This window comes from Rhinolophus ferrumequinum, chromosome 11, assembly GCF_004115265.2.
Source record: "Rhinolophus ferrumequinum isolate MPI-CBG mRhiFer1 chromosome 11, mRhiFer1_v1.p, whole genome shotgun sequence".
NCBI classification, from domain to species: domain Eukaryota; kingdom Metazoa; phylum Chordata; class Mammalia; order Chiroptera; family Rhinolophidae; genus Rhinolophus; species Rhinolophus ferrumequinum.
Genome location: NC_046294.1, coordinates 52,069,628 through 52,082,644, shown reverse-complemented (window position 1 = coordinate 52,082,644; position 13,017 = coordinate 52,069,628). Strand labels below are relative to the sequence as shown.

Below are 13,017 nucleotides of genomic sequence, written 5' to 3'. Positions count from 1 at the left end.
TGCTATGTGCTAGTGTTGCAAAGGTAAATATGTCACAGTTTCTGCCCTCAGGATGCTCCATATCCCTGATAGACAGAGAAATAGTCCTATTCAGGAGGGAAAATCACTTTTCCTTACCTACAGGGCTATTTCCAATTTTTGACTAGTGTCAAAATTTGAAATATACTTAAAAAAATATTTTTAAACATACTCTGGAGAGGCACTTAATTTGGAGAGTGTGGTGGAGGCTGAGGGAAAAAAGGCTTTGTGGGGCTGCTGGTGCGTGGTGAGGTCTGAAAGGGTGAGGAAGAGCAAATAGGGCCAAAGGAGATGTTCTAGGCAGAGGGATATGAATAAAAGAAGGAATCCAAGCACTGGCAATAAGTACAATCAGAGGATAGAAAAATAGCCTGGAGCAGGCAGGGAAAGCTTCCTGGAAGAGGCAAGGATGAATCGGGCCATGAAGATGGTAATAGTTGCCTATAGTTACAGTAGTCTGGCTTCCCAGCATGTATTATTATAAATTATGAGACCTACAGAAAACTAATTCTGAGCTGGCTATACAGTTGTGCTTCATTTGGTTTTTGGGTCCCCACTCCTCCCATGACAGTGGTTTTCCGCCCTAGCTACACTTTAAAATTATTCAGAAAGCACCAGTAAGCACTAATGCACAGGCTTCAGCCTACACCAGTGACATCAGCCATCCTAAGAGGAGGGCCCATGGGTACCGGTTTGGTTTTTGTTTTGTTTTTTTGCTCATATGTGATTCTAATATGCAGTCATGATTGAGAACCATTGTTTCACGTTGTCCGTGAAAAAAGTTCACTAACCAACTAAGTATAAATGAGAGTGTAGGCAGATTAGTTTAAGGTCATCTACTGGACTCTACTGAAAATTCCCCTCCGAAGCAGCTCCACTACACTCATGGCCAAAGTGTTTGGATTCCGCCACAGTCAGGGAGATGGGGAAGGCAGGGAGACAGCACTCAGCTCTGCTGATTGGAAAGCACTGTCCCATCCAGCCCCCAGGCCCAAACACCACTTCTGTTCTGATCATGCCTTCAGTGCTAGGGATATAGCAGTGGATGTAACTGGGATGACATCAAGATTACATTCTCTGTTAAAATAACGTTCTTTAAAGCAGACCCTATAGGAACTCCGTTCAGTAACTCTTCAGTTAGCCTAATTCAGGCCTCCTATCTTATACCTGATGATAGAAGAAGAATGGTGTGTTTTTTTTTCAGTTTTTCTGAAATTCACTTTGTAATTCATATGGCCATTTTCTTGCCCTGATCTGCTTGGGCCACAGATTTCTAAGCTGCACTTGGGAGCAGTAGAGGAATGAAAGAAGGCTTCTAGCGACCATTTCACAGAAGGGTCGAGGCCTTTCGCCAAGGGCAGTTTTGCTGAGAACTCTGGGAGATTCTGCTACTCTGGGAGATTCTCTGGGGGATTCTTTTCCATGCTCCTGTTTTAGCCCTCCTCTGCGTCTCCTTTTTGGATAAAAAATGAAGCCCAAGTATTATCTTTAAAGATAACAAAGATCAGGAAGCTGGGATACGTGCATTTTTCTGCTGTAGTAGGTTTGGGTCCCCACTGGTAGACTGGTGAGTAGCAGCTTTAAAAAGAAGGGTAGAATCGGGGATTGAGAGCTAAGATCTGAGGCGAGATGAAATGAGATTATGGGCACGTGGACTGAGACATGCCTCTGAGTTTCCAACCGAAAGACCCATGTGGTTCCCTACTTTGCCCTCATCAGTATGTTCACATAGCATAGATCCTGTGTGGTTCTAAGGGAAGCTTCATTTGTTCATGTAGTTCCTTTGTACACTGTGCAGTGTAATAGGTGCTCTCCACAGATAGCTGTGGGGACCCCCTGGGACGCTGAGGAAAGAACTCTGTGGCAGTTTCTGAGATTTGAAGAACTGGCCAGTGATTTGAGCAGACCCTTCATTGAGCATTGTTTCTGTAGAAGGAGAAAGATAAACAGCTTCCTAGCTGCTTATAATCTAGCAGAGAGGATAGTTACAAAATTACTCTTAATATGTGGTATATGGTGATGGATGCTGGTCCATGATATGACTCAGAGCCAGGGAGAGAGGGAGTCATCCTGCTGAAGGTGCCTGGGAAGGCTTTGCACACTAGGATTTATATTTTTACTTATCCCTGTACTTGAGGAGAGATACTTTCTTTCTCTTGCTTGTTCACCATGAATTCAGGAAACGTGTACCAAATACTGCTTTGTGTTGGGGCAGGAGGTATAGAGAGGTCAGCAGTTTTGCCCTCCCCTCAAGGAGCAGCCTTTGCTGAAGGCTAATGTCACCTTTTCTTTCCTCTTGTTTTGGTGTTCATAAGCGATGTGTCACCAGCGATTGTGTTCAAAGCTCATGAGTGCGGCTCTTCTGCCTCTTTTATTTTTTCATTTCTGTCTTCACCTCTTAGGTCTTATATCCAGATGGCCAGGCTCAGATGATCCACCCCAAGCCCGCTGACTTCAGGAATCCTGGCCCAGGGCGGCACCGGCTCATCACTCAGGTGTATCTCTCCCACACTGCCTGGACAGGTAAGGAGGCAGAGTGCCAGGGTGGGCAAGAAAACATGCTCCTGGGGATCACACCCACCCTTAGGCGTTTGGTTTTTTGCATGGTTGAATCAGGCCTGCTGAGGATTGTACTTGATATCTTAAGGAGCTTAAAATTTCAAACTGGGTACATTTAGACTATTTGGCTGCATTGCTTTGATTGCTCGACACAAGATTTTGTCAGAAGGTACCATATTTTGCTGTGTATAATGCTCACTTTTTTGAACAAATTTGTGAGGGAAAAACTAAGGGTGCACATTATACATGGATAGTACTACTTCTGTATCTATGTGAATATTTTTAATTCTTTCATTTATGCTTATGAATTAAAAGTGTAACTCTAGAAATCAATAACGATATCCATATGCAAAATAATACCCTGGAATATGATAATCGGGTTTATTGAATTTACAATGAACTTGCAACGATGAAGCGTTCTCGGCCTTCTATGATGAGTAAATATCATAAATTTGTTACCAGTAGATAAAATTTCTTGTACCTTGCATCTGTCCTTGTGTTTTGTAATTACCTGTTACATAAAATTTCTTGTACCACAGTATGTTAAAAAATAAATGCTAAAATTCCTTTATAATACAAAATACAAGTACCTAAATGTAAACAAATGAAAATTTGAATTAAAAAATTAAAACGAAAGAATTTTTCCTGAAAGTTTGGGCCAAAAATGTGGGTGCACATTATACACAGGAGCGCATTATGCACAGGAAAATACGGTACACAGATTAGAGTAGAATGGAGTCTTATGGAAAGAGCCATGGAACTGGATGCCAGGAGACTGTTTTCCTTTCCTAACTCTGCTACTGACTTTCTGCGTAACCTTGGACAAGCCAGTCTCCCTTCTAAATATGTTTCCTCACCTTTCAAATGAAGATGATAATTCTCAATCTACTAGTGAGTCCTGAGGATTGCTCTGGTCATTAAGCACTTTTGTATTTCTTACCAGAAGTTTAAAATCATTCTCTTTTTGTATGTGAACAATTCAGTTCATTCCCCCAAAACCAGTAAAATGACAACAGTACTGCCCTCCCTTCCTACATGGGCTGGTTTGTGGGGTAATGCAAAGTAAAATGATCAATTCATGCTTTACTTTCCCGCACAGGGACTGAATAGAGCCTCAATAATGTGTGAAAAGATAGGAAAGTTGCATAAATATATATATATATATATACACACACACATATATATACACATATATATTAATTTGTAAGAAAAAAATGGGAGAACACAAGAGCAAAACATTTCAAGCTTGTAAGGCTGCTATGGAAACTTAAAAAAGAGACTCAGTCTACAGAACCTAAAATGGGGAGAACTGGCCTTGCTGATATTTCCTAAATCATTCAAGATGATTCAGAAGCATGGTTGTTACTGGAGAAGGTGTTTAATGTCACCAAATTTGGTTTATTTTAGAAATAGGTAGATGCCTTCTGGAACTTTCTTTCATCGCATTTTTAAATACATGAATCACTATTTAACGCCATTATTATGGTTTTCCTCTATCAGGGGTGTTAGGTTATCGGTGTTAGTTACAGATTTCTTTACACAGTTTTTACAAAGAAGAAGTGGTGCTGTTGACCGTCAGAGCAGCCCCTTCGGGGGTCTGTTGACCCAGGGCCTGGCACAGCTGAGGGAGCAGCCAGCAGTGCTGTTACCCAGGATCTGCCTCCCTTAGCAACCCTCATCCCATATCCTTGTTGCCCGTAATGTTACTGCACTATTTGCCAAACCTCTAGCCCCACAGGAAGGTAGAATTCCTTATTCTAATCTCTTCTGATGAACGGATCCTAGATGTGGGGAAAATGCTGTGAAACAACATTGTGGTGGAAGGGCCAAGGCTCCGCGGGGGTCGGGGGTGGGGGAAGGGGGATCACAGAGTGCTGGAGTCAAAAGAGCTTGAAAGGTCCTGAAGGGCCTTCTGACTTGCCCCTGGTCACAGAGCAAGTCATTGCCTGGACCAGGGCTATAGTCCAGGCTGTCCTGAGGCTGCAGAATTATAATTCATCCAGGAGCACCTCCTCTGAGAGGTTGGTACCCAGTCACTATTAGGAATCTCTGTTTTAATTCTCTGCATAGCACTTACTAGTGTCAGGTGTTTTCTCATTTGTTTATTGACTTTCTATCCAATTAGAATGTAGGCTCCTGTAGAGCAAGGAGCTTGCTCATTTTTACCTCTGTATCTCCAGTACCTCTATATCTTGTGTCCCAGTACCTGACATGTAGTAGGTGCTCAACAAATGATAAATTAAATACAGGACTTTAAATGTGTGATTAAAATTCATCTAATCCTTAGTCCAACTTTCTGGTGCGAATTCGTTTTATAGATGCACACTTGGAGGCCCAAGTCGCTGGTTATGGTGATGCTGAGGTTGACACTCAGATTTCCTACCTCCCAAATCCTTGGGTTTTCACTATACCATGCTCCTTCTGAGCCTGGACGTAAAGTGAAACATGTTCGCATTCTGAATGCCTCCGTCTTCTTCCTCCTAATCCAGGAGATGGGGCCTGGTGCTGGTGGGGCTCCTCCATCCGGTCCCTCAGCAGCTCCCTAGCAACGGCCTCTCCCCTGGCAGGCAGGATGCTGCCTGGTCAGAAGCTTTGTCACATAGACCGGGTTCCATGTTCTGCCTTCCTTGGTCTGTGATCCTAAAAAAGTTATTTTACCTCTCTGTCTCATTTTCCTTATCTAAAAGATGGGAGTAAGAACATATACCTCATAAGAGAGAGAGTCTTCCAGAGTGTGATGAGTAGGTGGCATGATTTGTGCCAGATGACCTTTTGTCTCTTTTTCCCAGTGTCCCTCTTGTTTTTCTCTCCTCTCTCCCTTCCTCTGATGACACTTGATTGAATTGCCATTCTTACTACGTGCTAGTGAGGAAAGGCATAGCGACCAGGTGGGGTTGTGTCCTCTGACCTTACCGGGGTTTCTCGTGAAAGTGTTGTAAACCAAGTCTGGGTTCTGGTTGGGGGTTGGCAAAAGAGGAGAACATAGTGCAGTGCTGATACTGGAGTGTGATACCAGAGAGCAGTGCTGGTTTCATTACAGATATACTCGAGGCTGGTATAAGGCCCCATGTTATGTGGGTGTGTCCACACCACATGAACCCTGGGAAAGGCTGCTCTCTGGGGGTGGCGAGCTGGCTTTGGCTACCTGCAAGCCTTTCCCTTCCTAGAAGATGGCAATCCAGTCTCTGCTGTGATCTCTAGGGAGAAGTCAGGAAGAGTTCTGGGGAGGCATTGAGAAGTCCTCTGCCCTTGTTCATTCAGATCCATCTAGCCCTTATTCCTGCCATCTGAACTTCTCAGCCTTAGGCTCCTCTTTAAGACTTGCACCTTTTGCTCCAGACACACAAAATTAAGGACATCCCAAGTTCCTACTGTTCCTGGCCTTCACACTTGTTTGTAGGTTTTTCTGAAATCCTCTCCCTCTTCCTTATTGAAGCCATATTGTTAATAGAAAGAGTAATGTCTTCAGTTTATGAACTGGGCTCAAATTCTGTCACTAGTGTGGCTTTGGGCAGTCACTTAAAAGCTCTCAGAGCCCTGGAACTGTTCTGGGATTGTGACAGTCTGTCTTTCATGGTATGCAGGGTAAGAATTCTTGGGGTTATGTTCTTGGCACACAGCAGATGTTCTATTCCAAAGCCTTCCTGGGCCCCTCAATACTTCTTACAGACTCGATTAGAGGCCATACTCTGCTCCATGCAACTGCCTCTGTCTCCTCAACCAAACGGCAGCTCCTTCACGGGGGCCTGCTACCTGCAGATACCAGCTCAGTATCATAATGTCACGTCATATAAGAACAAAAGGTGTAATGACATGAATTTAGGTCCTGGTTCAGTGGGGAGAATTTTTGTCACAACTATTTCCTAAACAGAGGCGTCTTCTCCACCGAGACAGTAGAGTCGGTGGCGCGTGCAGCCCTGAGACCTGAGATCAGCTGCGCAGAACACGGTTTTCTGGGCATGACAGGAGGCCACGTGTGTGTATGGACCTGTGGCCCTGTCATGAGGCTAGAAGGCCACTGTAGCAGGGAGTTTGTAGCTTGCTCTCTTATCCTCAGCAGCAAGGACCCCACGGAGACCCGAGGGGGAGTTTGACAGCCAAGAACCAGTGCATCTGCAGGCTTAGGGTCAGCCTCACAGGATTCTGGCGGGGAAAGTGTTTTTGTATGGTAGGGGGAAGGGACGGGTGTGGGCAGATGAAGAAATGTTCTTGAAACCCTACTGCTTCCGTCTTTGATGTTGCTTTTACTTGACGTTTCATCCCAGTTCCTAGCCATGCCCAGTCATAGGTTTCTTCTTTTTTTTCCAGAACCGTGCCAGGTGGAAGTGAGGCTGCTGCTGGCCTACAACTCCAACTCACGCATTCCAAAATCCCCCTGGATTGAGGGTGGCGAGATATCGTCCCAAGTGGAAACGGGCATCGAGGGCACCATCCCCTTCAGCAAGTCTGTAAAAGTTTACATAATGCCCAAACCCGCACGGCGCTGAGTCACAAGTGGTCTTTATAGCCATGGCCTAGAAGGCCCTTCTTAGGTATAACAGTTGAGCCGGAAGCCTGGAGGACTTCACCTGGAAATGGTGTATAGACATAAGGAGGAACATGCGACCCTTACGGTCTCATCTGGTATCACACACAGGATAAATTATTTTGCATTAAGAAAACAAAATCTTCCAAGTCTATCCCCTCCCCGCACCCCTCCTCATAATAAAATTGAGAAAACACCTTAAAGAAATTTGTGTGGCTATAAGGTCAACGTTTATACTATATGCTTACATTCCTTGGGTGTGAAACCAAGATCCAATTTTTGGGCCACCTCCAAAGAGCCGTTTATTGGAGTCATGCAAATCTTGTCTCTGAAAGCACTAGTCTATTTGCCAGGGCCAACTCCAAAACAGCTTTCACAGCTGTACTTTTTCACCATAGACAGTTCCTGAATGGCCTTAGACGTCCGTTATCTTGCTGAGAAGCTCCTTCCCCAACTCAGGCAATAGCTGGGCCAAAGACTGAATGAATAGCTGGAGAATGAATCATTTTCACCCCTGAGGGAGATTCTTGATCTTGCCTGCTAGGATCCTTAGACCCAAGATAATAGAGAAGGGTCGTATTAGAAGAGAAGCCAGGACTATGGGAAAGAGGGATCCAGCGTGAGCAATAAAACCACTTCCCGCTACACCTCTCATGACTCCAGAGTTGGAGCTGCATGTGAGTTAAAAGTGCAGCTGGGGCGTGAGAGTGGAAAATGCCCCAGAGACGTTCCCCGTGAGGGCCTGTGTTCTGTTCTTGACTGTCATAGAATCCTCACCGCAGCCAGCTGAGACTTAGAGCTTACATCACTGGTAGGAAAACTACAGCAAGTACCGTGTTTCCCCGAAAATAAGACCAGGTCTTATATTAATTCTTGCTCCAAAAGACGCATTAGGGCATATGTTCAGCGGATGTCATCCTGAAAAATCATGCGAGGGCTTCTTTTCCGGTTAGGTCTTATTTTTAGGGAAACACGGTAGTAAAGCCTGTATTCATTGAAATCCAAGTTGAGGCCAAAGGCCTGAGCTGTCCCACCTCGGGGGAAGTATATGCAAAAGAGCCTTCATTTCTTAGCTTGCTATGCCTGTTTCCTCATCTGTAAAACAGAAATAATTATAACTTAAGAGTTGTTGGATGGGTTTCATTAAATAATGCTTGGTAGAATCTTAATATGCAGCCAGTCTTGATCATATTTGGTACTTGGAAATCTCATAAAAATAACAGCGAGATCATCCTCAGAGGTGGAGCTGGAATTTGAATTCGAGCATGTTTAACTTCCGGTTTAATGCACTTGTGTGTGTCTGGCAGTGTGGAAGCCGTTCAATGGGTTAAGCATTGAATCCTCCCAACCGTCCTATTAGGTAGGTACTGTTATCTTCATTTGATAAATAAGGCAATTGCCGTTCAGAGCATTGAGTGACTTGGCCTCGGTCACACAACTAGTAAATGACAGAGCTGGGATTTGAACCCAGGCAGTCATAGCTACTGTAGAGGGACTTCTCTAGGGAGCTTCCTTTTCTAACGCGCTTGCCTATTTTGTACATCTTACAGATATGCCCTCAGTGGGCTCTCGTGTGCCTATAGTAGATGCCCTGAGAAAAGTGCCCGCCTTGGGGATAAGATGAAGCTTGAAGCATCTAATGACAATTGCTGGGTTGGAGCAAAGATGACATTAAGACCGCGTGGCTGCTGACTGAGCCCTTAAGCCATCGCGATAGCAAGCCTTCTAAGGAAAGAATATGTTGGATCCTTTTCAGATATAGTACTTCTTTTATTAAAAAAAACGCTTCCAGATTATCCCCCATTTTACAGGTGGGGAAACTGAGGCTTTCTAAGGGGCAAAGCCCAGACTTGATTTTAGGTCTTAAAACACAAAATGTAGTACTTTGTCCACCAAAGGTGGAGCCATGCTAAGGGGCAGATTTTGGCCGAGTGTCAGGATAAGGATTTTGAAGCTGTGTAAGAATTGAATGGGCTGCACTAGGAGATAAGGAATTCTCATGCTGGATGTGTTCAAGCAGAGGTTGAACAAGCTCCTGACAAGTTTGTTGCAAAGGAATTCAAGTATCATATGACGGGTTGGGCTCAACCTTTTAAATTCCTTTTACCCTGAATTCTCAGGTTCAGTGAAATACGAGAATCTTGATTTTTCTGCATGTGGTTCCACACTTTTTCACTGAAGTGAAAAAATGACCTTCTATTACAAAGACCTTAAAGGGAGCATAAAGATCACTCTGGTGTGGCAGCTTCATTTTACAAGTGAAGATACAAGCCCCGAGAGACGGAGTTAGTGCTGAAGCCTAGGCTGAATGCCAGGCATCTTGATTTTTAGTCCAATATGCTTTTCATAACAGGGACCTATTGTTCTGTCTCTGTGCGCAGTCTGCCATGCGCCCAGCAGTCAAAGCCAGAAACCGGTGTGTCACTTTGGATTTCTTCCTCACCCTTCATATAAAACCAGCCATGAGGTCCTTTAGATTCCACTCCCTGAAATGTTTCTTGACTCAGTCCTCTTCTTATACTCACTGTTAAAATGATGCGTCTCTCCTTAAGTGTGGCACTGGTGTCCTAATGATCTCGTCTCAGATCTTGTCCCCTTCAGTCTGTTCTTCACACGGCTGTCAGAGTAAACTTTCTAAAACCCAGATCTGATCACCTCCCTCTGCTTAACCCCCTTTAAGGAAGTCACTTCTAGTCCCAGGATAAAGTCTAAACCCCTATCCTGGAAGGCTCTTCATGCTCCTGCTGCTGTCTCCAGCCTCATACTCCCTGTCCCAGACATTCCCTGTACTTCTCCAGCTCTAGAGAATAACTTGCGGCTGTTTCCAGCGCTCACCATGTTCTCCTGCCTCAGACCTCTGAACCTGCTGAGCCCTGGAATGTGCTCTTTAGATTGTCTCCTGTGTTTCTTTTCTTCTCCTTCTTTAGGACTGAGCCTCATTCTAGAACCTATCTTTGTCTCCTGTGGGTTTGGTGCATTATTCCCATCTATCCATTCTTCAACCATAGTATTTACTGCAGGTTCACAAACAAACCCCTAAAGAAGGCAGGTGGGAACAAAGGAGTCAAGAGGCTTAGATGAAGGTCATAGAGACTGAAGAATCCGAGAGCTGCATTCTGTCAGAAGGCAGATACTAATCAGCTCCACTCAGTTGTTTATTAAGTGTGGGCCTGGTGGTGTCAGAGCTGCCAGTTCTTCCAGAAAAGCCAGAAATCTGCATTTTCATATAAAACATACCCCCCAAAAAAATCTTTGGTTACTAAGGCAAATGTTAAAATTACTCTGAGACAAATTAAATGTTTCCAGGTAGATTTGTGCCAGTTCGCAACTTCTGCATCATGGCTGTGTGCTTACATTTCTATTTCTTCCAACTAATCTGAGTACCTGGACACTGAGAATGTCTGTGGTGTATCTCCAGCACAGCTCTTGGCACATAGCAGGCTAGGAAAGAATGAATGAGTCTAAGAATCCAGAGCAAACTTAGTACCATGCATGCCTGCAGGAGCCGGCCCTGAAATTCAAGTTTCTGGAAGGATTTTACATTTGGCTTTGACACGATTGACTTCAGCAAACAGAATTATGGGGAAGAAAGATACACACCTAGCAATTGGCCGACTTCTCATCTTAGGAACTATGTAAGCAAGAGGAAATTAAGCGTGGGCAGTGAGGGCTATACAACTTACAGATCATTATGACACGGACTAAGTATAGCGTCATGTGGAAAAATAGCTTCTCCAGGTTCTGCTGTTTCGAGCACTGACGATGTAGAACAGATTCAGAAGTAGGGGCTATTTATTAGCAAGTTCTATACAGGGTTAATAACCTCACTTCCAGGTACTTCTGTCTCTAAGAAGTTTGTACTAAGTTCAATGTGGAGACAACTACATAGGAGCCCTGATTACAACCACACCTAATTCAACACCCACTGTCTTACCTTATATTTGATTAAAAAAAAATTTTATTGCATCCATAGAAAAACAGTCTGAATTTTATTACACATCCCTCCTAGCTTTATGAGCTGAGGCAACTAAGACCTGGAAAGATCCTGTCATCTGACAAGTGGCTGGTTACAGAAAGGTCACGAGCAGGACCTCCCCAGACTGCTAGGCTGGGGGTTAGGTGTGTGAGGATCTCACGCCCATGGGCCTCCTTACGGCACATGGTAGAAGAAGATCGAGACACATCATTGGTTTCTAACTGGGTCTGCCACTAACTTGCTGGGTGAACTTGGAAAAATTCCTTTACTTTCCATTCTGATGGGTCTTAGCTCATCTTTTCTTGCCAAGCCTCATCTTAGGTTGCTGCTCCCTTTAGGTCAGTGCCCAACTGGGCCAGTCAAGTGATAGGATCATGTGGAGAGAAAATCAGCTTTCTGGGGCTGCTACTTCAATAAGGGTTGGTGTAAATCCTTCCAGAAACGTGCATTTCATGCTGGCATGCATGGTACTATGGTTGTTTATGGCTGTGATAAATACCATACCTAGTAAATGTCTAGTTAAAGAGTTGCCAAATATTTGTTTGGAGAATAAATGAACATCTCATTCTTTAAGATTTGGCTTGTGTTATATCCTTAGTGATTCCTTCCCTAATTTCCCGTCCATCCTGGTAGGATAGGTTAGTCTATCATTTGTGCTACCTCTGGACCTTGTACCTATTATATGTTAACACACTGTATCATCTATTTGTCTCTTCCACATAACTCCTGAGGGTAGGAACTCTAACTTACTAATTCCTGTACGCCCCGTGCCCAACAGTATCTGGTCATAAGAAAATTAGTAAGAGATCCTCTCAACGGGCATGAAAGAGAATTACTGAATAAATGAGAGGGATGTAGTTCCTCTGGGCTCCAACATTCTATGAGTCTATGAAATAATAAGCTGCTATATTAAGAACCATAAAATGAAATTCACCGGCTTTACACAACAACCCTATTAATAGATAATGACAACAGTGGCTTCAATTTATCGAGTCCTTACTACGTGTCAGGCAATGTGCTAAGACTTTCTATGAATTACCCATTTAATACCTACAGTAACTCCAGGTACTAATAATATCCCTGTCTGACAGATGAGAACAGGGAAACTCAGGATTAAATCAGTGCCCAGTGAGTGGCAGAAAGCCACAGTTCAAAGTCAAGGCTATTTGACACCAAAGCCCATACTCATAACTCTTCAAAGGGGAAACAAATGAAAAATAAGGTGATGCTGATAACTTACTATAGTTCTATCAGTCCATTCTAAGGCTTCACAAAGGCCACTGGCATTTAATAGAACACAGACTATCCATGTCAGCAGGGCCCATTAAAGGGCATCTCGTCCAACCCCATCGTTTTATATTGAGGGAATCAGAGGCCCAGGGAGAACTGTCTGGAGAGGCTCAGGTTTAGTCAGTCTGCCTAGAATCCAAGCTCCTTTCTTTGTTACTGAAGTGCTCCTGAAATTAATTCAAGGTTCTGTTCATACGTCATCTGCACAAAGAGACTTTCCCTGACCACATATCTGAACTAGCCTCATCACTCTGTCTTCTTACCCTGCTTTATTTTTCTTCATAACAGAGTCTACTTATGTATTTATTCGTTTACTTGTTTATTTTCCCCTCTAGAATATAAGCCTCATGAGAACATGATGTTTCTCTGGAGCCTATAGCAGTGCCTGGCATAGAAGGGACTTGATATACTGGTTGAATTGATGGATAAATGTTCCAAAGCATCAATTGCAATGTGATCTTAATGCACTGAAATTTTTCTTTGTCCTTCAAAGCAGAAGGCTCTTTGCCTTTATTTTCTCATACTTCTGGCCTAACATTTACCACATTATTAAACTTTGGTAAACATGCGTCTCCTCTCCTGGTTTTCAGCCTCCCCACCCCCAGGGCTGGGTTGTCCATGCATCCCAAAGCCTAGCACAGGACCTGCC

General features: G+C 43.9%; 1 protein-coding gene across 1 annotated transcript in view; it reads left to right on the top strand.

The window, feature by feature from the left end:
* The window catches only part of INTS4 (integrator complex subunit 4), a 99,038-nt gene extending 86,066 nt beyond the window's left edge, over nucleotides 1–12,972 (top strand). Inside the window, exons 22-23 of the mRNA XM_033120513.1 lie at nucleotides 2,421–2,541; nucleotides 6,886–12,972. Of these exons, the coding sequence (XP_032976404.1) occupies nucleotides 2,421–2,541; nucleotides 6,886–7,064 (300 nt within the window). The 3' untranslated portion in view covers nucleotides 7,065–12,972. The remainder of the gene's footprint in view (nucleotides 1–2,420; nucleotides 2,542–6,885) is intronic.
* Nucleotides 12,973–13,017: the final 45 nt, after the last annotated feature.